This window comes from Otolemur garnettii, unplaced genomic scaffold (assembly GCF_000181295.1).
Source record: "Otolemur garnettii isolate 467f Iridium unplaced genomic scaffold, OtoGar3 scaffold00028, whole genome shotgun sequence".
In the NCBI taxonomy this organism is placed as follows: Eukaryota; Metazoa; Chordata; class Mammalia; order Primates; family Galagidae; genus Otolemur; species Otolemur garnettii.
The window spans coordinates 17,860,972-17,886,902 of record NW_003852423.1 but is presented as its reverse complement, the minus strand read 5'-3'; the positions used below and the strand labels follow the sequence as shown (position 1 = coordinate 17,886,902).

Here is a 25,931-nt window from a genome sequence, read left to right as displayed (position 1 = left end):
TCTCATTAATCTCTATATCAATCTGTGGAGTTTGTTTTTCCCTTTTGACACAGGTGAATTCAGAGAACCAGCAAAGTGGCCTACCACAGTTACATTTGATAAATCACTGAGTTAAAATTTAAACTTAGGTCTGTTGACTCCAAAGCTCTATTGCAAAATATTGCCTCCCCATGTGATAAAGCATTTGTAGTTCAAATGTGTAGTCTCTATTTTGAAGTAGGCAATGTAGATCAGAAATATTTTACACTGAAGAAGGGAAAGCTAGTTAGCTTCATTAGTAGAGATGACAAGAAGATACGGTAAATTCAGATAAAGGTATAGGTAAAAAAGGCCCCCAAAAGAAACAGACGAATATGGCAAAGAAGAATACAGAACCACAGAATGTTTATATTATTGTGATTAAAAAAGTGAGAGCTGAGTTTCAGGTGAGCAAGCAAAGCTGAAGACTCAGTCAAACCTGAATTGAGAATGCACCTCTCATATGCTGGAGCAAAGGAACACCATCCACATTATGATAATATTATAATGGGAAAAAATACAAGTAAATGAGGTACAGGTTAATCAGAGCAACATAGAATCTAGCTATTTATACCACAGGGGAAGGTCTATAAATCAGTCTAAGAAGGCTTATGCAACTGGTAAAAATATAAGTCATCTGAAAAATGTGAGCAATGTTTAACAGGGCGGAAGTGGGCTGCTGTGGCCTGGAACTATTTGGGTACAGCACTTTGGTTGGTTCCCCAATGACTGTGGCTATAGACAGTGTAGCCCATTTAAAATGGTTGTAAATCCATTTTACCTTTCCCGCCCTTCTGAAACCACTGTTACATAGAAGGTTCTTGAATTTCCAAAGAATGGGCCGTCTATCCAGCTATTTTGTAAAAAATTGGTAGTCTCTTGGCAACTTTTTTCTATTTTAGTATAGCTTTCTAGTATTTCACATCAGAAACTTATGAAGCTAGTTCTACCCATCCCCCATCTACAATATTAAATAATAGCCTAATTACTAAAAATTATATCAAATTCTAAGTTTTATTACCTAATCAGAACTCTGTACATTGAAGGTGGTCTTGAAGTTTCTCTTGGGCATATATGCAAAAGAACCTATCTTAGACTCTTAGCAATAAGCTTTCGTATCTTATACTTAAGCTCGGAGTTAATAAAATAAGTGACACTCCCAAGAGTTTTATCCTGTTAATCTCCAATGAGAAATACGCAGAATAGAATGAGATTATTTTTGTAAGTCATCTGATTAAATAAGCATATCTGGAAAATGAAAAGGGATGTACAAAGTGTCTTTGAATAATGGTTAACTTTGCAACTATACATGTAATCTATCTCTTTACTCATTTACTTATTGAGACAGGGTCTTGCTCTGTTGCCTGGGCTAGAGTGCAGTGGCATCATCATAGCTTACTATATTACTGGGTTCAAGTGAGCCTCCTGCCTCAGCCTTCTTAGTAGCTGGGCCTCTAGGTACACACCTACCATGGCTGGCTAATTTTTTAACTTTTTATAGAGATGAGGTTTCACTATGTTATCCGAGTTGGTCTCAAACTTCTGGCCTCAAAGCAATCCTCTGTTTCTGCCTCCCAAAGTGCTAGGATTATCCAGAAACCATTGCAACTGGCCTCAACTACACATAAAGTCTTTAAACATAATGCAAACATTATTTAGCTAACTGCCTTGAAAATGCCAATACTGTAAGTATATTAGAAACCATGATTAGCTAAGATATAACCTGAAAATTATATTTTTCTTAACTATGTTATCTAGTTATTCTAGATTATTCTCTTACTGCTGTGTGTTTGTTTTCTAACATCATACCCTTTTCAAAGATAAAGATCATCTCTTATATTTCTTATAGTGCTAAGAACATAGTGGGCAACCAATTATTTAGTTGATAGAAATATTTATAGACCAATACATACTTGGTGACACAAAGCGTGTCTCTGCATTGGCTGACAAGGGTCTCTCGGTCATCTTCTCTTTGTGGTCGGACAGTAATTAACTCAAAAGTGTTGCGTCTTGCACAAAATTCTCTGTTAGCTGGTTCTATCTGACAACTGGTACAATTAGCCAGATTTATCCTTCCTATGGGACTCTTTAAAAAACATTTTAAAAGTATTAGGTAGAAAATAAAACTAAGTCATTAAGCATTAAGCAATGTTTAAGTTAATACAAATTCAAATTTAAAAGTCATTAATTTAAAAATTAAAATTTAGTTACACTAGACTTAGACAAACATATTTAATATTTATTGTTTCTTGTTGAATATAAAAATAGAACCCCAAAACATCAAGTGATAGCTCTTGCCAACTATCCTACAAAACTCTTTATGATAAAAAAAGAAATTCTAGCTACTTTTGTTGTCACAAATCAAACTGTAAACATTATGGCAACAGCACCTAATTAAGTTAAATGACATTAAACTTGTGGCTAGAAGACATTAACAGAAATGCATTGTGAATGATGGCAGTTTGGGGCACTCACTAAGGGGCTTGGGATATATGTATTTCCCACAGATGGGGAGAACTACTATACCTTACAGAATAAGAACAAGTTAAGAGACTTGCCTTAGCAGATATTAGATTTATTTTAAAACTATGGTCATTGAGATTGGGACAAAAAAATAACTAAAGAAAAGAGAATAGAAACCCTAAAATAAACTGGCACCTATAATGATACCTTGCTACATACCAGAAATGGCTTTGTGGATCAATGTGGAAAGGACTGACCATTCAATGATGTTGTCATCATTGGTTATCCAGATAGAAAAGAAAATCAATTCTAGGTAAATTAAATGTGAATTATAAAACTCATTAACTTTAGAAGGAGGTATAAGAGAAATCTTTATGATGGGAGGGGAAGGATAGTTTCTTAAAGAAGACTCAATAAAGCAGAAACATAGCAACATAGTAACAGATCTGATTACCTCAACAGTAGAAAATTCTGTTCATGAAAAGACAATATAAAGATAAAAGACATGCCAAGACTCAGACTAAAGAAATATAATTGCAGTCCACCAAAATAGATTTTCAAAATGGATAAAACATAGACAATCAATTCATAGGAGAGAAAATATAAATGGCCATACACCTAAGAAAAGATGCTTATCCTAGTAATCAAAAGATACAAAATAAAAAAAAAATGAGACAACATTTCACATGTATCATACTGACAAAAGTTTAAAAGGCTGACATAGGAAGTGTGGGTAGGGATATGAAAAACGGAGAACTATTACGTACTACTGGTGGGGAAGGAAAAATTGTACAACCACTTTTGAGAATTATTTGACAAAATAAAGTGTCAAGTTAAATATGGACAACCCCTACAACTCAGCAATTCTACTACTAGATCAAACTCAAGAAAAAACTCTTATCCATATTTACAAGAAAATAAATCACAGCTGTACTGTCTGCAATAGTAACAATTTGGAAATACACTAAGTGTCCATAAATAGTAGAAAGGATGAACTGTGATGTTCTTACAATTGGACTTCTATACTACCACAATACCGAGAAAAGAGGAACAACCAGAACTACACATGTCGATCTTGACTAATTTCACAATCCATATTGACATTAAAAAGGCTAGTTGCGGCTCGGCACTTGTACCTCAAGTGGCTAAGGCACCAGCCACATACACCTAAGGTGGTGGGTTCGAATCCAGCCCGGGCCCGCCAAAAACAATGACAGCTGCAACCAAAAAATAGCTGGGCGTTGTGGCAGGCACCTGTGGTCCCAGCTACCTGGTAGGCTGAGGCAGGAGACTCGCTTGAGCCCAGGAGTTGGAGGTTGCTGTGAGCTGTGATGCCACAGCACTCTACCCAGGGGGATAGCTTGAGGCTCTGTTTCAAAAAAAAAAAAGGCTAGTTGCATAATACACGTAGTCTATTATTTGTATCATGTTCAAAAGCATGCAATTGCAATAACATATATTGCTTATATACATATATAGGCTGAGCATCTCAAATTTGAAAATTTTAAAATCCAAAATGCTTCAGAATTTGAAAGCTTTTGAGTACTAGCATGATGTTCAAAGGAAGTGATGATTGGAGTGTCTGAAATTTTGAATTTTTAGATTAGGAGATACTCAACTGGCAGGTATAATGCAAATATTCTAAAATTCTAAAAAAAAAAAAAAATCTTGATCTAAAACATTTCTGGAACCAAGCACTTCAGATAAGGAATACTCAATCTATATAATAAAAATTTAAAGTAATGCATAGGAATAATAAACATTTTAGGATAGGAACTATCTCTGTGGAGGAGAGAGAGTTATACAGAAAGCTTCAACAAGACTGATAATACAGAGGTTCACTGAATTTTCTGAAGCCTTTTTGAATGTCTTATACCTTTCATAATAAATTTTAATAGTATTAATAATTTTAGTGACTATAATATAATACATTTAGCTATCAAACACATTATAGATGCACATTTACTGATGTGGAAAGATGTCAGAATATATACATCAAGTATTAATCATGTTATAAAAAGCATGCTGCCCTTATAAAAAAGATTCATAAATGAATATATAATTATTATAGTATACATTTTAAAAGTTCAGTAGCATACACAACCAAAATATAAAAGATAGTTATCTCTGTTATGGATGATTTGATTTTCCTTTTTAATTCTGTTATTTCCATTTTCTAGTTTTTGAATAATAAATGATCTTACTTGAGCAATTATATTAACTTATCTTAAAATGAGATATAATGTTACTTTACAAAATCCCACTGTTAAATTTTAGAAACAAAACCAAAATCATTGACTTACCTAGATCTGGGATACTACAGTAATGGGAAACCACCCATTACTATTTTATAACAGATGTAGAGAGGGCAACTAGCTAATAAAATATGCAACTGAATTTAACTTTATTTGCAACTAAAAATGTCAACAGAAAAATGAATATTCCAGCAGAAAAGAAGGAAAAATACACACTATAAGGTATTTAAGGAGTGGTCAAACCACAGAGAATGAATAGGATATAAAATTTTCATCAAATATCCAACACACACACTTTGGTCTGTAACAAGGACATTTTTGATGGCTCACAAAAGAAAGTACGCACAAAGAAATTTGTGAGTGGCTGGTAAGGGCAAGAGGGAATACCTGCATAAAACACTCCATGAAAGTCAAGTAGAACTTTCACCACTAACCAGTACCGTTTAAATTACCTTTCGTTTTTCATCATCTGGATAAGTCCAATAAGAGATACAGTTTCCAGAAAGAACACACCATCTTCGATGCCAGGCACCAAAACCACTAACATCTTCAAAAATGGTCTAGAAAAGTCAATTAAAATGCTAGCTTTAGAAATTTGAAGAGTATCCTAAAAATTAAATGCTAATTCTCTATGTTAAGCTTCAGTATGTTCACATATTTCATACCTCAAAATCTGTTTCATTTGTATTTTTATCATGTTTTTTACCTTAGTAATGAAAATTGCTGATTGGCCATATCAGAAATTTATTTCAACATCATCTACAAGCATTCAAGAACATCCAGATTAGTATTTTTCAACTTTTTTTTAATCTCACGGCAAACTTAAACCAATAGTTAAACTTCAGGGCACACTTAAATTATGCTGATCAAAAAAAGAGTAATAAGGCTCAGCGCCCATAGCACAGTGGTTACGGTTTCAGCGACATATACTAAGGCTGGTGGGTTTGAACCTAGTTCAGGCCAGCTAAACAACAATAACAACTACCAAAAAAAAAAGCCAGGCGATGTGGCAGTTGTCTGTAGTTCCAGCTACTTGGAAGGCTGAGGCAAGAGAATCTCTTAAGCCCAAAAGTTTGAGGTTGCTGTGAGCTGTGATGCCATAGCACTCTACCAAGGGCAACACAGTAAGATTTTATCTCAAAAAAAAGAAAAGAAAAGAAAAAAAGAGTAATAAACGGATTATAATTACTGTGCTTTGAACTTCTTTCAAATATAATTTAATTAATGATCTTTAAAAATTTTCATGGCATACCTAACATCCCCTCACAGCACACTAGTTGAAAAAAAAATCACTGATCTAAATATTAACCCCAAACAAATATCTCTACCAAATTTTAGATTTTTTTTTTTTTTTTTGAGATAGAGTCTCACTTTATCACCCTCGGTAGAGTCCCATGACATCACAGCTCACAGCAACCTCCAACTCCTGGGCTCAGGTGATTATCTTGTCTCAGCCTCCCAAGTAGCTGGGACTACAAGCACCCGCCACAACACCCTGCTATTGTTTTGTTACAGTTTGGCTGGGGCCAGGCTCAAACCCACCACCCTCAGTATATGAGGCCGGCACCCTGCCCACTAAGCCACAGAAGGGCAGTATCCATAACCAACTATTTCTTAAACAAGAGAAGTGCCTCAAATGTTGAAGAAGAAAATGATATGAGAGCATTGTACCCTATATATCAAAAAATAATGAATGATAGTATATTAGGTTAAATCTACCTTACTTAATACAAGAGACTGGCATTTGATTTTTATTCAGCAGAACATTTGTTCTAACAGGATTAGAAAAAGTCAGCTTGTGATTATAAGGCTCGATGGATTTATCATCTTCTAGATGAAGCAGTACTATCAGTTATAGATGGGACTCTCTAACAAGAAACTAATGACATTTTTTTTTTCCTATGGAAGTACTTCCACTTAAACAGTGTAAATAGAAACCGGGTCCCTACCCCTAGTATTTTTTAGTTGTTGTCATAACAGAGCCCTAATTTGTATAAAGGTCATTTTCAATTTAAAAAATCCCGTAGGAATTTTTATGTTAAGGAACAAAGCAAGGTAAAAACTGGACAACACTATAAATCAGGGGTTGGCAAACTTTTCTATAAAGGGCCAGAAAGTAAGGACTACAGACTTTGTGGGAAATATAGTCTCTGTCACAACTATTCAGCTTTGATGTCACAGCACAGAAAGAACCACAGACAATGGGTGGCACCTGTGGCTCAGTGGGTGAGGTGCCGGCCCCATATACCGAGGGTGGCAGGTTCAAACCCAGCCCCGGCCAATCTGCAACAACAAAAATAATAGGTGGGTGTTGTAGCAGGCACCTGTAGTCCCAGCAAGAGAATCACCTAAGCCCAGGAGTTAGAGGTTGCTGTGAACTGTGACGCGATAGCACTCTACTAAGGGTGATAAAGTGAGACTCCGTCTCTACAAAAAAAAAAAAAAAATCAAACAAACAAAGAAAAAGAACCATAGACAATAAGTAAACAGATGAGCCTGTGTTTGAAGAGAAGCCTATAAAAATAGGCATGGGCCCTACTATGCACATATGCGGCCTTCTGATACCAATAATCCAAAGGCATCTTTGTGTTTGATTTCAGAATGCATTGGGGCTCTTCCACCTTCAAATCACAACTTTACCTTTCTGTGATAATTGATAATGAACTAGTATTATTTGATTGTTGCTGTGAGGTACCATTCTAAGTATGTCACCACCTCTATGCTGCAGACATCCAAAAATTGTTAGTCATTATCTCAATTAATCCTTACATCAACACTATGATAGTAGGATATATACTCTTCTCAATTGACTAATTTCTGTGAATTTCCAAAAAGTGGCTTGAATGAGGAATGCAATCTCTGTTCATCTCTGTGTGTGAGAGGAAAACATTTCCATGATAGATTGAAACTTCAATTACTTTGCTCACTACAACCATATTCTTTCCTGCACACCTTTTTTTTTTCCTCCTCTAGTCTATCTGCTTTCCTCTCAGCTTCCTTTTTCTGGGTAACATTGCTCACAGCCACCCAAGGAAGATGAAAAGGAACCTTGTTACTTCATTCTGAAGTACAAAAGTTATGACAAATGACTCACCAGCTTCCTCCTGTGGTTTATGTTCACCTTTTACATTATAAAGGTAATAGACAAGGAAAATTCGACCGCCAAGAATAATGCCAGCTATTATATCCTACTATAATCAGAGAGGAAGAAGAACAGGACGGCCTTTTCATTTTTATAAGCTGAGGAAACTGATGGGCAGAGAAATTAAATGACACATATTAACAAAGCAGAGCTGGAACTTTCCAGAGGCCAGTCTAGAATGCCCACCTCTTAGTGCTCACCAGTGGAGGCAGAACCAGCAGCATTTCAGAACCACCTACCAGTCTCTTTGGTTGTAGTCTCCCTCCTTCAGCTGCCCTGGCACATCAGGACATCAAGGAAACCAAACAGAGCAGCTTTCACTTCAGTCACTACCTTTTATTTTTTAATGAGGGTAGAGGTACTTAAAATGCCTTGTTTAGGCAGAGGGCAGAAGTTATGCTAGCAAATCCTGAGCTCTTTCTTACCATATCTCTGTAAGTGTGGATGTGATAATAATGAGCTATAGGATTTCAGAGTAAAGGAAAAAGTAAATAGGATGGACATCTCATGCAAATGAACCAGCTACCATAAGATAGCCCATCAGTTGCTGAAGGTGTCTAAATATAATATAAAAATATTTACATTAAAGGAAAAGATCAGTGTTTAGATATAAACACTGACTTCAAGTCAAATGTTTATAAAAATGCTTTTCCAAGCATATCTAGTGCCACCTGCTGGTTTTACATGTGAAAAAAGCTAAAAAGGAAGAAAAAAAATTAACAGTAAGTGTGCTCCATAGTTAACCTCCACGTGGGCTTTCCTTAGTTAGAATCTAGCTCTTCTTTCTGTGCCTTTGACAGAAGTTGCAGACTGCTTTGTAACATCCCTTGTATCATTCAAATTCTTGCTTCACAGAGATGGAGCAATTGCTTCACAATTAAATCTTCTCTGCTTCTTGCACTAGACTCACTATGCACTCTGCACACACACTTCTCTCCTCTGACGCTGGGAAAGGTATAATTCTGAATAAGAACAACCCATGAGTGGCACTTGGGCTTATTTCTCCCCACTCTCATGATGCTGTGCCATGAATTACCCCATTGAGCCTTGCACAGGTTCCCTGTAGCCTTCATCTTTGACCTCCTCAGCCCTATTAGAAGCTTTCCATTTGCATTTAAAGCCACTCCCATCTTAAAATAAAAGGTAGTGACTTAAAGTTTCTCCCACCTTAAAATGTCAACAGAATCCTTCTTTCCCCTATACACGTCTACAAGAAGGACACTCTGGTCTCTTTCCACTCTCACTGCCACACTGTTTCCAAGGCTTGCTCCTGCTCTCATTCCTCACCTCTCACTCACTCATTAGAGCATTTGTAATCCAGCTTCTGTGGCTGGAATGACCACTTGGTAAATAAGTCCAACAGTCCTAACAGACCCTGATCTAACTTGGCCCTCCCTCCTCCTAATGCACTCTTTGCTTGCCAACTATGATGCCAAATTTTCTACTTCCCTCACTGCAATCTGCCTGGGGGTTCCCCTCACCCAGCAGATGCCTTAAATGCTGGTGCTCCTCGTAGTTCCGCTTCACTCCTTCACCCGGGGCTCTGATCGTCACTTCCATGGTACAGATACCCAAATCTACATCTCAACTAAAATGTCTTTAGCTCCAAATCCAGACCTCTGAAACATGTCTCTGGGCATCTATAATTCAAATGGTTTAGAACTTAACACATTAAAAATGTCCCACCTTGGGTGGGAATGGACTATGAAGGGGCATGAGGGAACTTTCTGGGTGATGGTAGTGTTCTATATCTTAATAGAAACTTGTGTTATGCAAGGTATATGTATCTATCAAATCTCAGGGAGCATGTGCTTATAATTTAGAGGAAAGTACCTAATGAATACAATACACTTCCAAATTATCAAAATAAGACAGACTGAGTAAAGGCTCGAGGAGCAAGAAGAGTAAAAAGTATTTGCAAGTAAACTGTAGATGGTGGCTATATGTGCATTCATTGTAATCAACTTGCTTAATGTTTGACATTTTTTCACAATAAAACACTGTGGGAAGATACACCACTTCCCGCCCCAAGCATAGGAACAAGGGGCACACTTGCTCTGCCTGCAAGCTCCCTCATCTCAGTAGCATCCAACAGGTTGTACACGGCAGGAATCTGGGTGTCTCCCCCAAATAGGGTCTTCTCTCCATCCCACCTGCCAGTCCCCAACATCTCATAATCGGAGAAACTCAATCTCCTATATAGTCTTCTTTGGGGTTGCCATTCTCCAATCTATGTTCACACGTCAGAATGATTTTTCTAAATCCAAAATGTGTTCATTTGCTTAGAATCCTACGACAGACCCCATTGGCCCAAGGATAAAGTCTAAATTCTTTAAAATTCTGTAAAAAGCCCTTTAACACTTGGCCATTTCCCATAACCACACTTTCTCCCCCACTCTCCTCATGCTCCCTCCCACTACACACTTAGGCTCAAACTCTAAGATACCCGCCACTGTCTGAATGTGTCCACTTCTCACTCAGCTGGCAGTTTAGAAGTTACGTTCCCTAGTAGCATTCTTTAACCTTACTCACAGTCAAGACCTGGTATCCCAGGCCAGGAGTGGTGGTCACGCCTGTAATCCTAGCACTCTGGGAAGCTGAGGCAAGAGGACAGCTGCAGGACAAGAGTTTGAGACCAGCCTGAGCAAGAGCCGGACTCTATCTCTACCTAAGAAGATGTGGTGTTCCACCAATTTACACTTACGCACCTGTACTGTACTTGTCTGTTCTCTGGCATTTCTCCCTACTAAACTAAAAGCCCATGTGTGGAGAAATTTTTTGAGGCCTATTGTAGGAATAGGATAGAAAAATTACAAAGGACACAACAAAGATGGTAAAGCATTTGTGAGGCGTTCAAAGGGCAAGAGCCTGGCTCCTTATATAGAAGCTGGAAACAGCCACAAGGATAGAAAGCTTAACCGGTTTTTAGCAAATCAAAAGATTAGATTAGAAAGCCCTTTGGGCTGGATGGAATAGATTAGCAGTATAGATTAAAAGGTAACATCTACTCCCTTTAACAATATACATTTCCTTTTAAAAGTTAATTTTCAGGGTATCTGGGGGGACCTGACCTAATGTGCATGATGCAATTGTACATTTCAAAACTATTAAGAAATGAGTATACTTGTGATGGATGTGTTACTTAGTTCAATATAAGCATTTCACATTGTATATTGAAGCAGTACCCTGAACCCCATAAATGCATCAATGTACAAAGTTATGATTTAATAAAAAATAATTTAAAAAATTAAAAAATAAAAGTTAATTCTAACCCAAATCCTTTGTCTACTCTCCTATACATTATTCCCCTTAGGTTTTAATGCAAGATCACCCATATGTCATGTGTGACATAGTTTCCTGAATTCTTAAATAATCATGATAAATCAGCTAATGCTATATTGTAAATGATTTGTTGAAACACAATAAAAGGCCTGGTGAGACTTTAGAAGAGGTGGCATTCTCCCTGCACATTTTATGCTAGTCAGAGTGCTTGCCTGTCTGAGACTCATCGCAATAGCTGAGTGTGAGAATCTTTGTCACGGCCCTCTGCTTTACCCAGGTTCCAAGGAAGTCAGCAGGAGCAAATGGCAACAGCCTAACCTGACACCAGCACAGAGACTGGCATGCACAGGATGTACAACAAGGCTTCACTGAACCAACTTATTTAATCACACAGGATTTCATTCCTCTGGGAAACCAAGTCTGCATTTCACAAAAAGAAAAAAGAAAATAAAGATTAAGTGATGTTACTTACCAGAAAACCTCTTTCTTCAACACTGGAATTCACTTGACATTTTATTTTTAAATAAATATGACCTTCCAAAGGACATAAAAAGGGTACCTGTGAAAACAGAGGATAAATTATTTGCAAATCAATTTTAAAGAATGTTTTTTCTTAATAAGCCATATATGTATAAACTACGAACAGAGAATATTACACCTTGAAAACACAGCATTTTCCTCCATTACAACTTGGACTTTACCTAACAAGCCCAAACAATGTAACCTGATTGTTATACTTGTACATTAATCTGAAATTAAAAAAGAAAACAAACAAACAACAACAACAACAACAACAAAACCACAGCATTTTCTAAAGCTGAAATGTAAAAATAAAAAATGGCCACCAAAAACCACTGGTTCCTTAGCAACAAATGTTTTCTGTAATAAATTTACTCATGCTAAAAGTTTGACAGAAACAAAAGACCTAAGACCCAAGCTCCTGTGAGAAAGCAAACACAGATTTCAGAAGAGAACGCATGTCCCCCCAGTTCTCCATCCACAGAATATACTCAGTGGGTAACTGGACGAACCAAACTGTAAATCCACATAATAGAGTACTACTCAGCAAAAAAGAACAATGAACAGTAGAAATGGGAAAGCCAATCCTTAAATTCATACAAAACTGAAATAGGCTCCAAATAACCAAATCAATCTTGAAAAAGAACAAAGTTGGAAGAACTATACCTCCCAATTTCAAAACTTAATGTAAAGCTTCAGTAATCCAAACAGTGTGGTACTGTGTGCTGCATAAGAATAGACATTTAGACCAAAGGAATACATTGACAGTACAGAAATAAAACCATTCACCTAGGGCCAACTAATTCTCTTTTTTTGAGACAGAGTCTCATTTTGTCACACTCAGTAGAGTGCTGTAGCATCACAGCTCACAGCAACCTCAAACTCTTAGGCTCAAGCAATTCTCTTGTCTCAGCCTGTCTCAGCATCCCAAGTAGCGGAGACTATAGGCACCCACCACAACACTGGCTATTTTTAGAGATGGGGGGTCTTGTTCTTGCCCAGGCTGGTCTTGAACCTGTCAGCACAGGCAGTCCACCCTCCTTGGCCTCCCAGAGTGCTGGGATTACTGACATGAGCCACTGCATCTGGCCCCATGGGTATTAAATTTTAATCATGCAAGATGAAAAAATTCTAGAGATTTGCTGTACAATATAATGATTATGTTATGCTTAAAATTTTGTTATTGATTTATCTGATAAATCAATAAAACTCATTTATATATTATTTACTACAATAAAAAATTATAAACTTTTGTCTATCAATGCATATTACTCAGAAAGTAAAAACAGAATCTACAGAATGATAGAAAATATTTATAAATAATCATCTAACAATAATCTAGTATCCAGAATATACAAAGATCTCTTGATAATTCAACAAAAAGAAAACAAAATTAAAACAACTCAAACAACCTAAAGAAAAAATTTAGAAAAAGTCTTGAATAGGTATTTCTTCAAAGAAGATATATGTTTCTATTTTCTAATGAGTGCACGAAAAGATACTTAACATTAAGTCATTGACAAAAACGCAGAACTAAGCAGAGATAGTAGTTGCACAACTTTGTGAATGTACCAAATGCCACTGAATTGTTCATTTCTAAATTGTTACTTTTGTTATATGAATTTTAACTCATTTTTTTAAAACAATGAGCTACTAACCCAAGTACATGAATAAGTATAAAGAATGCCATATTGAGCAAAAGAAGACTCAAAAAGGACACATTCTCTGGTTCCATTTAAATGAAGTTAAAGAACAAGAAAAATGAATCTGTGGTGAGAGAAATGAGAATAATGGTTGCCTGGAGGTGTAAGGGTAGAGTGATGGAAATGTTCCATATCTTGACTGGGTGTGGCTATACAGGTGTATACATTTGTCATAACTCGCTAAATTCTACACTTAAAGACCCTATATTTAACTGAAAATTTTTCACAAATTAACAATATTGAGTACAAAATAAACTGAACATATATATTTAAAGTGTATAGTTTGATGATTTTTTTTCTTGAGACAGAGTCTCACTATATCGCCCTCAGTAGAGTGCCATGGCATCACAGCTCACAGCTATATAGGATGCCAAGAGCCAGATGACCTCTGAGCAAGATGATTTACAGCTGGGGGGTGGACCCTTGGGCCATTCATTGGTGGGTACTCCTTGTGGAGAAAGAGCCCAAGGCTTCAGCACATAGTCATTTGTTAATTACCCCCCTGGCCTGTGTAGTATGGTCTCAATAAAAGGCTAGTGCAGAGGTTGCTCCGGGCTACCCTGGAAAGGGCTAGCTCACCTCTAATCTGCATCATGCCTGGTTCCTTCCTGTGGTGATAGAGACCAGGGCCAGAGGGGCCCCGAGGGGTTGCAACACAGAGCAACCTTCAACTCTTGGGCTTAAGCAGATTTTCTTGCCTCAGCCTCCCAAGTAGCTGGGACTACAAGCGCTGGCTACAAAACCTGGCTTTGTTGTTGTTGTTGCATCAGTGGTCACTGTTGTTTAGCTGGCCCAGGCCGGGTTCAAACCCGCCAGCCTAAGTGCATGTGACTGATGCTATAACCACTGTGCTATGAGCCTAGTTTGATGAATTTTGGTATATTATAACACATAAAATCTTCAACACAACCATAATAATGAACTTTTCCATTACCCCCAAAAGTCTTCTCCTATAATCCTGCCTCCTTCTGTCCCTAGCTCTAGGAAACCACTGATATACTCCGTTCCCATAGTTGCTATAGACTAGTTTTCATGCATATCATTTTACCACAACAAAATCAAGTACTGTAACCACTGTGCTACAGCGCCGAGCCATCAAGTACTTTTTAAAAGAAAATAATGTAAATACGTGAAAAAATATTCTTACCAACTCAGATGAACAGTGTACACACACACATACACATATATACAATCTGACCACAAGAGAACAAAATTATCTGAGCAATAATTACCTTGCAGGTTATATTTTGATTAAAAGAAAAAAAGTTGCCCTATAATACTATAAACCCATAGGGATCAAAACAGCATGGTACCAGCACAAAAATAGACATTAACATTTGGAACCAAATAGAAAACCATGACATGAAAGTAAAATCTTACAGCTACCTGATCTTTGATAAACCAAACAAGAACATACACTGGGGAAAAGAATCCCTATTCAATAAATGGTGCTGGGAGAACTGGATAACCACATGTTAAAGACTGAAACTGGACCTGCACCTCTCACCACTTATAAAAATTGATACAAGATGGATAAAACATTTAAATCTAAGGCATGAAACAATAAAAATCCTCAAAGAAAGTGTGGCGAAAACACTTGAAGATATTGGCCTGAGGAAAGATTTTATGAAGAAAACTTCAGTGGCAATTCCAGCAACAAGAAAAATAAAGAAAGGGGACTTAATTAAACTGAAAAGCTTCTGTACAGGTAAACAGAAGTTGTAAATAACAACCAAAGCAATAACCTAAACAACCACCAAAGCAAACAGACAATCTTCAGAATAGGAAGAGATACCGTTATATTATCAGATAGAAACTTGATAACTAGGATCTACAGAGAACTCAAATTAACAAAAAAAGACCCAACATTCCCTTATATCAATGGGCAAGAGAGATAAATAAAACCTTCTCTAAAGAAAACAAATGGCTAACAAACATATGAAAACATGCTCATCGTCCCTAATTATGAGAGAAGTGGAAATCAAAACCACCCTGAGATATCACCTGACCCCAGTGAGAATGGCCCACATCACAAAGTCTCAAAGCTGCAGATGCTGGCATGGATGTGGAGAGAGGGAACACCTTTACACTGCTGGTGGGACTGCAAACTAATACAACCTTTTTGGAAGGAAGTATGGAGAATCCTCAAAGAACTCAAACTAGACCTCCCGTTTGATCTTGCAATCCCATTACTAGCATCTACCCAGAAGAAAAAAAAAATCCTTTTATCATAAGGACATTTGAACTTGACTGTTTATTGCAGCTCAATTTACAATGTGGAAACAGCCTAAATGTCCACCAACCCAGGAATGGATTAACAAGCTGTGGTATATGTATACCATGGAATACTGTTCAGCCACTAAAAGAGATAGAGACTTTACATCTTTTGTACTAACTTAGATGGAGGTGGAACACATTCTTCCTAGTAAAGCATCACACAAATGGAGAAGCAAGAAGCAATTTTGATATGAGGATAACTGATGACCTAGCACATGGTGGGGGGTGAGGGAATGGGGGAGCATAGAGAGGGAAGGAGGGAGTGGGTGGGGGGATCACAGAGTTTGGCACACCTCTTTGGGGAGGAACACATGTATAAGAGGGACTTTGCCTGACAAATGCAATTAGTGTAACCTGGATCTCTGTACCCTCACTGAATCCCCAACAATTAAAAAAAAAAAAAAGAAGTGAATGGATAATATTCATGAGAAGGTCAAGCTTACTGCTCCCTCCCCCTAAGTGTTGAGATTTGTGAAAATGTATGATTCTATTCTGTTTTCTGTTTATCCACACTGCAAAAATTATGTCAAAAGTAGTAAAACATAACCTATAGCCAAGATAATCATATAATTTGTTATATGCTAGGATATAGTGAAAGAAGCACTATTAATAATTAAACAAGGCCAGCCAGGTATCATGGCTTGTGCCTATAGTCCAAGCTACTTAGAAGGCTGAGATGTGGGGGAGGCTCAGTGGGTAGGGCACTGGCCCTATATACTGAGGGTTGGGGGTTCAAACCCAGCCGTGGTCAGACTGCAACAAAAAAGTAGCCAGGCGCTGTGGCGGGCACCTATAGTTCCAGCTACTCAGGAGGCTGAGGCAAGAGAATCACCTAAGCCTGGGTGTTAGAGGTTGCTGTGAGCTGTGACACCACAGCACTCTACTAAGGGCAATAAAGTGAGACTCTGTCTCTTAAAAAAAAAAAAAAAAGGCTGAGATGGGAGAGGATTTGTTGAGGCCAGGAATTAGCCTTAGCAATATAAGGAGACCCTGTTTCTAAGAGGGAGAAAAAAAAAATTAGCCAGTAGTGATGGCTTGCATCTGCAGTCCTAAATGCTCAGGAGTTGAAGGCTGCAGTGAGTTATGATCCCACCAGTCTGGGTGAAAAAACAAGACCCTCTTATGTGGTAACAAAAAAAAAAAAAAAAAAGAAAGAAAGAAAAAATTTTAGATGATGAAAATAAAATAATTATACAAGGCCAACAGGCATAAACTAGATAACTTTAGGTATACCAGAATGTCTAATCACTCTCTTTAATCCCAACATTCTATAATTCTAATTGATTGTTTTACTTCAAAATTGTTTGTTCTAATAATATTTAAATTGACATTGCTATTTTCTAGAAGGTATAAATACCTATGAGATACTTTTAAGTCAGAAAAAAACTTTCTGATGTTCTTCTCCCTTTAACCATAAAAGTCTAATAAAAACTATGTTTTCGATTCCCTAGTCAAAGAAAGGGTTTGAGAGTCTGAATCATTGAGATTTGTAATTTAATTCTGGGAAGCCAGGCTTTAAATCAGATATGTACAACCTCAAATAACATGGCAATCTACTGTTAAAGGTGTCCTAAATCTGTAGAGCAAACAGACTGGATTAACCTCAATAGAAATTCCATTCTGAAGTGGATCTCAGAGATAACCCCTGTGATTGTTGTATTATTTTGGTCCAGGCACCAGTAAAATAAAGACTCCCTTGTACTGACAGTATCTGGTAGGATGTGAGAGACATATTTACTCTCTCAAAGTCAATTAAATAGTATTATTATGAGTACAGAAAGTCTCATATTTGTCCCACCAACTTAAAGAACATCTAAAATGTAACATTTTTAATCTCCTACATCAACTGCAAATAACTGGAACAAACATTTGCTTCTTCTCACCAACTCAGAAAAGCACAAAATTCTCCGCAATTTTTACCTCTAAATTGTACTGTATTTGACTCAGAAAGAAACTTAAGAGTAAAAGACACACCAACTAAATTAAATGATTCAATCACATTGAATCAATCACATTGTTGGCTATTTAAATTACAATTTAAAAGGAACAAAGAAACTGGAAATATCATTTAATTTTAATTTGTAAGTGACATTTTGAATTAAAATGGAAGCCAAAAATTTTTTCAAACAACCATCTATATTTAAGATATGCCATTAGAATCTCTTTCATTTTAGAGACTAATGAAATCTTACATTATATAGAAATTGGCTTTGTGACAATACTGAGTAAAAAATACAGTTTACAAAAATCCCAATTCCTATATTTATCTAACTTGCAAATCTTGTAAGAATTTAAAATAAAATTTAAAATACCATCCAGGATTTTGTTAACCAGCATTTCTCTTAACTCACAGGACTATTTGCAATTAATCTTTACAAGAATATTAAAAATTTAAAGTCCTCTAAAATAATGATTATAGTCAGTATTTTAGTGTCAAATGCATTTTAACTCAAAATTAATAAACAACAAAGCATCTATATAGCAATGCACCTATTGGCTAATTAAGACCATAAAGTTTTCTAATTTTATTTATAACAACACCAAAAAAAGTTTTTTCAGTACATGGCAAGTCAAAAATATTAAATAATTTTTAGTTTTAAATATGGTTACTAATTCGATATTCTAACTGGTACTTAGAAAAGTCAATATTGAAGTGAATATAGAATTTTAAAGAATTATAAAACAGAAGAATATAGAAAAAAGCCTAAATACCAAACATGCGTAGAAAAAAACAAAGAACTTTCAAAGAAGACTCATAAAGAATGAGAATGGAGAAAACAATTCCCATTTGAAAGATTGTATATAATGTCTTTCATTATTCAAAATAATGAAAAAGGTAGTTGTTAGTGAAACAAATACATATGGATCAAAAATTAAGGATTGATGTTGAAGCTCATTAGTTTCAAGCAAAGAAAATATAGCAACCTTTTCCTGGAACATATAGCCCAGTAGCTCCCGCTCTTTTACATCATAATTTATCTAAAACAAACAAAATAAAAGACTCAGGATCACTCAGTTTGTTAAACGAGCTGAAATACTAAATTAAAAGTTAATAAATTTTTAAAAATTAACATGTTAAAATATATTTACACATTGATAGGAAATCAAAATTTCAAATACAGGTCTGCTTTTGGTCCATCAACTAAAAGAAAATATTTTATAGAGTTTTAAAGTTAGATTGTTTTAAGCTAACCTAATACTAGGAAAACTAGACTCTAGGAAAATTAAGTGCCTTTTCTAAATGTTAAAGAATAAATTATTAGTGAGGCAAATATTAGAAATCAGGCTATCTAATTTTTATACTTCTTTATCTCAATATTCTGACTATAGATATCTCTCATAATAACATAAAATACCACTCTATGGACTAAAAAAACTCTTATACTAATATATCATGATAATTATATACCAAGAGATAAAGTTTGCCTCTTTATTTAGTTCCCTCATTCCTTAAAATGGTCTTTTTAGCTATTCAAAAGGTTAGTTAGATCACATTATGATGAGAAATCACTCGATGGTAATATAACAGATTTGAATTCTGAAGCTTTTAACTTGAGAGGAAAGTATGGGCAGAATCACTTCTTATCTCTAATAAGAAGTGATGCTTTGAATAAACCAGCATACACTACTAATAAAAGACGAGAGAAATACTTATAACATTAAAAAATTCATAATTTAGGTACACCCATACTAATTAAAATGTGCAATTCTAACAATGTACATTTTCAGCCAAAAATTTCAAATACTCAAAAGTATTGCAGCATTTTCAATAAACTAATTTTTCTAAAATTAAAAATAAAAGGCCAGGCTTAGTGTTCACACCTGTAATTCTAGCATACTTGGGAAGCCCGAGGCACAAGGATCCCCTGAGCTCAAGAGTTCAAGACCAGCCTGAGCAAGAGTGAGAACCCACCCCATCTGTACTAAGAAAAGAAAAAATTAGGCAGGCATTGTGGTAAGCATCTAGAGTCCCAGCTACTTGGGAGGTTGAGGCATGAGGATCACTTGAACTCTGGAGTTTGAGGTTATTGTGAGTTAGGCTGATGTCATGATGTTATGGTATTCTAGCCTGGGTAACAGAGTGAGACTCTGTCTCAGAAAAAATGAAATGAAATAAAATATCACCACACCCTTACAAATAAAGTTGGATTACCTTGTCCAGAACAAACTTAGTGTTTCCTACAGAAGATAACGACAGTGTGTAAGATCCAACAAGGGCAAAGTTGCTAGTGCGCACGGCATTAAGGCCTCCTGGGCTGGCCATAACTGTAAAGGTAGAGGAAACAAAGTTTAGTTCAGAGTGACTTTTCTAAATGTAAACTGCAATTCCTCACCCTACCCTAACAGAATGAAATTAAATTGCTGCAGAGAAAAAGACTACCTCATTTTCCTCCATATTTAAATATGGAAGAAAATAAAACATCAACATATTTCCTAATGAAAGGCAACTATTAAGTATTTTGTATTTTAAGTGAGCTACAGGCACTCTTTAACATTTGTGATGAATGTATTTTTAAAGACGCAGACCTTAAAATGTGTACATAAAAAGCAATTGCACCATTAAAAAATGTAGAAAAGATTTTATGGACAGTGACAGTCCAGAGTGATAGAACTGGCAGCAGAGACTATTTCTGTACAAGTCTTTGTAGTAACTCTCTTACACCACAGAGAAGAAAGAGACCAATAGCCCAAAAGAGGTCAGGGAAACCAGCTCCATCCTAATTCCCTTTGGAAAACACAGCTCTAAAGCCATTCCAAGGAAGGCTTTTCATGGCGTATTGGCACTCCAGTTCCCAGTGAACTAGAAAGATGCTTTTCTGGCATGATACAGTGCCAGTTACGGTCGGTAAAGTTAAAAGAGGTAAACTCCACAGTGGAGTTTGTGGATAGCACAAAACAAATCTATAAAACAGAGAAGTTAAGGTGAAGATTAATGCCACCTGCTACAATTATCAAATGATCATATGAGGTCAGACAACTAAGTTTGTGAACTCATTCTAGAAAAAGTGCTACGTATGTGATTGGTGAATACTACTATGGTCTTTATGTTATTTAAAAACCCACATAAAAAACAGTATTCCATGAGAGATCAAAGCACTTCTAAATCAAGATGGCATATATATGTACATATACAGAGAGTATAAAAAAAAGTATATACACTTCAAAAGATGAAAAAACTGTATTAAAATTGTAATACTCAATGTATACTAAAGATGAACACAAGTCACACTGAGTATCTCCTATAATTGCAGAAGTCAAATGTGACTTGAGTGTTACTAATTTAATACTGTTTTTTCCTATCTTAAATTGTGTATATATTTTTGGCACCCTTGGTACATAGTCTATATCTTAGTTCTTTATTTTATTCTAAAGTTTTAAATAGTTCAAGATTCACTTACCTGAAGAATGAATGCTGCTTTTCTAAAAAAAGATAAAAAGAAACATGTTATCTCTTTTATTTAACTCAAAGACTTCAATATTAAGTACAAAACTCTTAATACAAGGAATTTTGAAAAAAACATTTTTCCTACATAAATATCAGAGATTTTCCCCCATTAGTATATTTTCAAAATTTCTACAGTGCTAAGGGCTTAGAAATATTCAGCCAATTTAAAATTATATGTGTAAGAGGAAGATTTCTCAAGAAAGTTCAATTTCTTAAAAATTATACTTACTGTGCTTATAGATGTGAGGAGTCGCTTTGGAGTAATAGCCTAAAGGAAAAGATACCTTAGTTTATTTCCTATTAAACATTATGATTCAGATTTTAAAATTAACCAAACTTGAAATGTTCCCACATAGAAAATTATTATTATTATTTTGAAACAGAGTCTCACTCTATTAACCGGGGTAGAGTGCCCTGGTATCATAGCTCATAGTCACCTTAAACTCTTGGGCTCAAAGCGACCCTCTTGCCTCAGCCTCTGCAGTAGCAGGGTCTATAGGCACAAGCCACAGTGCCCAGCTATTTTTACAGATGGGGACTTACTCTTGCTCAGGCTGGTCTCAAACTTGTGAGTTCAAGCAATCCACCTGCCTTGGCCTCCCAAAGTGCTAGGAGTACAGGTGTGAGCCACTGTGCCCAGCCAACAAAATAATTCTTAAATATGCGTACCTTATACTTGAATATGTGGCTTTCTCATACTGTTATTCCTTTCTTGTTAGAAAAACAATCTTTTTAAAATAATGATTTAGGAAAAGAACAAAAGAGCAAAGCCTGGGAAGGTTGAAGCTAGAGCTTCTGTTCCTTATGCCTGCGCAGTGACCATATAATTCTATACTGGTTTACAGAACTTAGTGAGGCAAGAATTCAAAGAAAAGGTTTGAGAAAAGTTTTAAGCAATTATAAAAGTTAGTTGTCAAGTAAATATAGAGAAAATAGAATTATCTAGCTTGAGGGCATCAGGAGTTTATACTTTGAATCATGATCACTTGTTATTACTTTCAGTATTAATACCTACAAAACATAGTAACTAAAAATTTAGAGCATAGAATTGATCCCAAAACTTCATAATAATTAAAAATGGCAAAAAACTGGCCACAAAACTGGCATTTATTACTTCTGATTATAATATTTTCCTGGTTTAATTCTCACCTTGGACTTGGATGTTTTTTTCTTCTTATCAGGGCCTGAAGGATCTTTCTTTTGCACCTACACACAAACCCAAAACGTAATCAATTAAAAATCTTATATTATTAAGAAAAATAACTATTCATTTAGAAAGCTATATAACTGCTTACCAAGCTGTAAACTTCAATATTTATTTCAAAGTCATTGGATACATCTTGCCTAGAAAAAATAAAGCATTAAATAAAACTGTAAGAAAAACCTCAAAGCTATGCCATTGAAAGTGATGCCACATATACCATCATAGGACTAAGAGTGAAGGAATCCACTGTGTCTTTAACTAAAGACCTAAAGACAATAAGAACTGGAAAGAACAATTTACTATTTTTTTCTTCTAACTCAAGATCTTCAATAATAAAAATAATAATTTTTTAAAGTGGATTTTGACTCTTTTGCTTAATCTGTTTCATTAAGATTAAATGTTAAGGCCAGGCACAGTGGCTCACATCTATAATTCCAGCACCTTGGGAGGTTGAAGCAGGAGATGTGCTTGGGCCCAGGAATTCAAGAACAGCCTAAACAGAGTGAGACCTTGTCTCTATAAAAAAATACATAAAATAAAAACAAGTTAGCTGGGCATGGTGGCATAGTCCCAGCTACTCTGGAGGATGAGGAGAAAGGATCACTTCAGCTGAGAAGTTTAAGGCTGCAGTAAGCTATAATTATGCCACTACTCCAATGTGGGCAATAGAGTCAGACCTTGTCTCTTAAAAGAACAATTTAATACGTATCACTTCAAAACATTTACTACCTTTAGCCATATGGAAGAAATGTGCTATTCAACTAAAGAAAGATCAGAAACATTTAAAAAAGTTAAACCAACAAACTGAAAAATGAGTCATTTGCCCATATAAAAAAAATGAAAAAATGTATTTCAAAGATTACAAATGCCACTTGGAAGCTTAGACTGTATCTACTCTATTAAAGAAAAATATATTTAGGGCGGAGCCTGTGACTCAGTGAGTAGGGTGCCAGCTTGTAGTTCCAGCTACTTGGAAGGCTGAGGCAAGAGAATCGCCTAATCCCAAGAACTGGAGGTTGCTATGAGCTGTGATGCCATAGCACTCTACTGAGGGCAACGAAGGGAGATTGTCTCTGAAAAAATATATATATATAAATATATTTAAACCATCAAAAGTCTATTTACTTACAGAGTAAATGTAGTAGTGAATGTCAGAGCATCACCATTAAGACAACTTGAAGTACTTGCTAATGGTGTGGCTACCATATTTTCAGCTCCTGCTTTTAGAATAATTAAATAATAGTAATTTGCTGCATCTGTAAGAAGTAATCACATTACATAATTAGGACAAGCAAAACCAGATTTAGCTAATCAGCATTCTGGAATACCGAAAGAAAAAAGTAATAGTGCAATTTGTTTATATAAAATTTATTTTAAAAATTACTAACTTTTCAGACACAGAAAAAAGCTTAAGACCTAGTCAGTCACCCCGAATCCTGGAATAAGCATCACCAGGGTTTCTCTCTATTTTGTCAATTGAAATAATTTACACTACATTCCTCAACTTCTGCTGACTTTGAATTTTACCTAATGACCATTAATTCTTAGCTAATAGTACACACCTTAAAAGGGTAATTTATAATTTGCTACTCAAAACTGGAATTAAAATATCGTATCTTAGCAGGGCATAGTGGCTTACGCCTGTTGTCCCAGCGCTGTGGAAGGCCAAGGCAAGTGGATCACCTTTGCTAAGAGGTTCGAGACCAGCATGAGCCAGAGTGAGACCCTGTCTCTATCAAAAATTGCCTGGCATTCTGGCAGGCGCCTATAATCCCAGCTACTTGGGAGGCTGAGGCTAGAGAATCACTTGAACCCAAGGACACAGGGGTTGGCGGAGGTTGCTGTGAGCTATGATTCCACAGTACTCTATTGACTGTCACAAAGTGAGACTCTGTCTCCATAAAAAGAAAAAAGAAAATAAAAGCAAAATTTAAAAAACAAACAAACAAATCATATCTCTATAAAAGGTACTAGAGCGATTACAATAAAAAATATAAACTATTTCTTCTACTTGTAATGATCACATATCTTAATGTATGTGTGCATACTAAATTACCAATACAATTCTGCCCACACCCCACCATCAGACAACAACAAGAATTTGGAACATAAATTACCTTATTCCTACAAAAATCCTCACATTATACGATCTCCATTTTTTATTTTTCCAGTACCTGAAATTTACTTCTTACCAATCTAGTTTTCCTTTCCCTCAAAAGAATAATTCACACAAAACAATTTTTAAAAACCTACATATTATATCCAATATTTGTCAACACTTTTATATTCAAAATTAGATTTAACTAGCCTTGCTTTCAATTATAGTTATGTCCATTACTGTGTAGATTAGTAACCCTATATATGAAATTCTCCCTTAGTTATTTTTTATACACATACCTTGATAAAAAAAAAAACCAAAGGCTCAATATACAAATGCAAGCTTTGCACCTTTTTTTCCCTTTGTATCTTTATGCATGCCTTACTTGTTCCTATCTTATACAATTCCTATCTAGGTAAGATTCATAATTTAATATGTGATCTAAATGTAATACAAATAAAATCACCATACCTGGTTTCTGAACCGTACTGCAGACAAAATCTGCTTTTAGAGGCAAGCGGATTTCTGACAAAGTAATTGATCCTTTGGATGGAACAAATTCATTTTTGGATGTGGGACCAGTCTTATTCTTCCTCTGAGGTCCTTCATTCTTCAATTTATTCAACTCATCAATCAAAAGTGTTCTCCTCTCAGCTAGGTAAAATAATGCAAATTAATGTTCCAAATATCAAAATTGCAACTGTTTCTAAATGAGAGGCAATTCAAGAAAGTGTATTGGTGTAGTAATGTACTTAAAACCAAAGACAAGATCAGTAACTTATTTTAATATAAACAGACGTAAGTAGTTGTGTAAAACTTGATTGCTCATCTGTTTACCAAGTCCTAATAATTTAATACTTGTAGTCAGTCTTCTTATGTGGTCATCTCTCCACCCCAATAGGCCCTGTCATCATCACAGGTACAAAACAAAATTCATGGAAGTTGTTTTACCACTTTATAGATAGGGAGAGAAAGAGTGACACAGAGAAAATGTATATACATATATGCATATATGTGTGTGTATGTGTGTGTGTACATTCATTCATTCTTAGGATAAGAATTTCTTCTAATGCATTCAGTTGCTTTTATCTTTCATGCAAACTATATTTTATTTTATTTGGAGAGTTCTTACAACCTTGCAACTACAAGAAACAAAAAAATAGATCAACAGAAACAAATGATCAAGAAAAAAGTCCTTTCTTTAAATTAGATATTTTGAACCTGTTACACAAAATAGATTTTCCCTGGGTGGAAATTTTGTTGGAACTCTTTCAGGTATACCCCACATACTTGCAATTAGAAGAAGTCTTTCTGCTTCAGCTTCTTCTAGGGACCCTTTTCCATGCTCTTCATCAACACAGCAGTTAAGAGCCTGGCTAGCTTGATAGATCACTGTCTGTTGCAAATTTATTTCATTATTGAGTTCCTAGTAAAACCAACCAGAGAAGGTGGGGGTAGAATACACATTTTAAAGCACCATTTTCACTTTATTTAAACTTTAATTCTTTTTTTTTTTTTTTTTTT

At 35.7% G+C, this 25,931-nt stretch overlaps 1 protein-coding gene across 3 annotated transcripts in view; it reads right to left on the bottom strand.

Annotated features, from left to right (window-relative positions):
- Positions 1–25,931, bottom strand: part of ANLN (anillin actin binding protein) — a 78,713-nt gene that overhangs the window by 1,967 nt on the left and 50,815 nt on the right. For all 3 annotated transcript variants that reach the window (XM_003788587.2, XM_003788588.2, XM_012804369.1), the window contains 11 exons: positions 25,698–25,833; positions 24,879–25,061; positions 23,439–23,565; positions 22,401–22,449; positions 22,255–22,311; positions 21,335–21,373; positions 21,059–21,080; positions 19,813–19,925; positions 11,633–11,719; positions 5,189–5,296; positions 1,932–2,104 (listed from right to left, as the gene is read on the bottom strand). In XM_003788587.2, the coding sequence (XP_003788635.1) occupies positions 1,932–2,104; positions 5,189–5,296; positions 11,633–11,719; positions 19,813–19,925; positions 21,059–21,080; positions 21,335–21,373; positions 22,255–22,311; positions 22,401–22,449; positions 23,439–23,565; positions 24,879–25,061; positions 25,698–25,833 (1,094 nt within the window). The remainder of the gene's footprint in view (positions 1–1,931; positions 2,105–5,188; positions 5,297–11,632; positions 11,720–19,812; positions 19,926–21,058; positions 21,081–21,334; positions 21,374–22,254; positions 22,312–22,400; positions 22,450–23,438; positions 23,566–24,878; positions 25,062–25,697; positions 25,834–25,931) is intronic.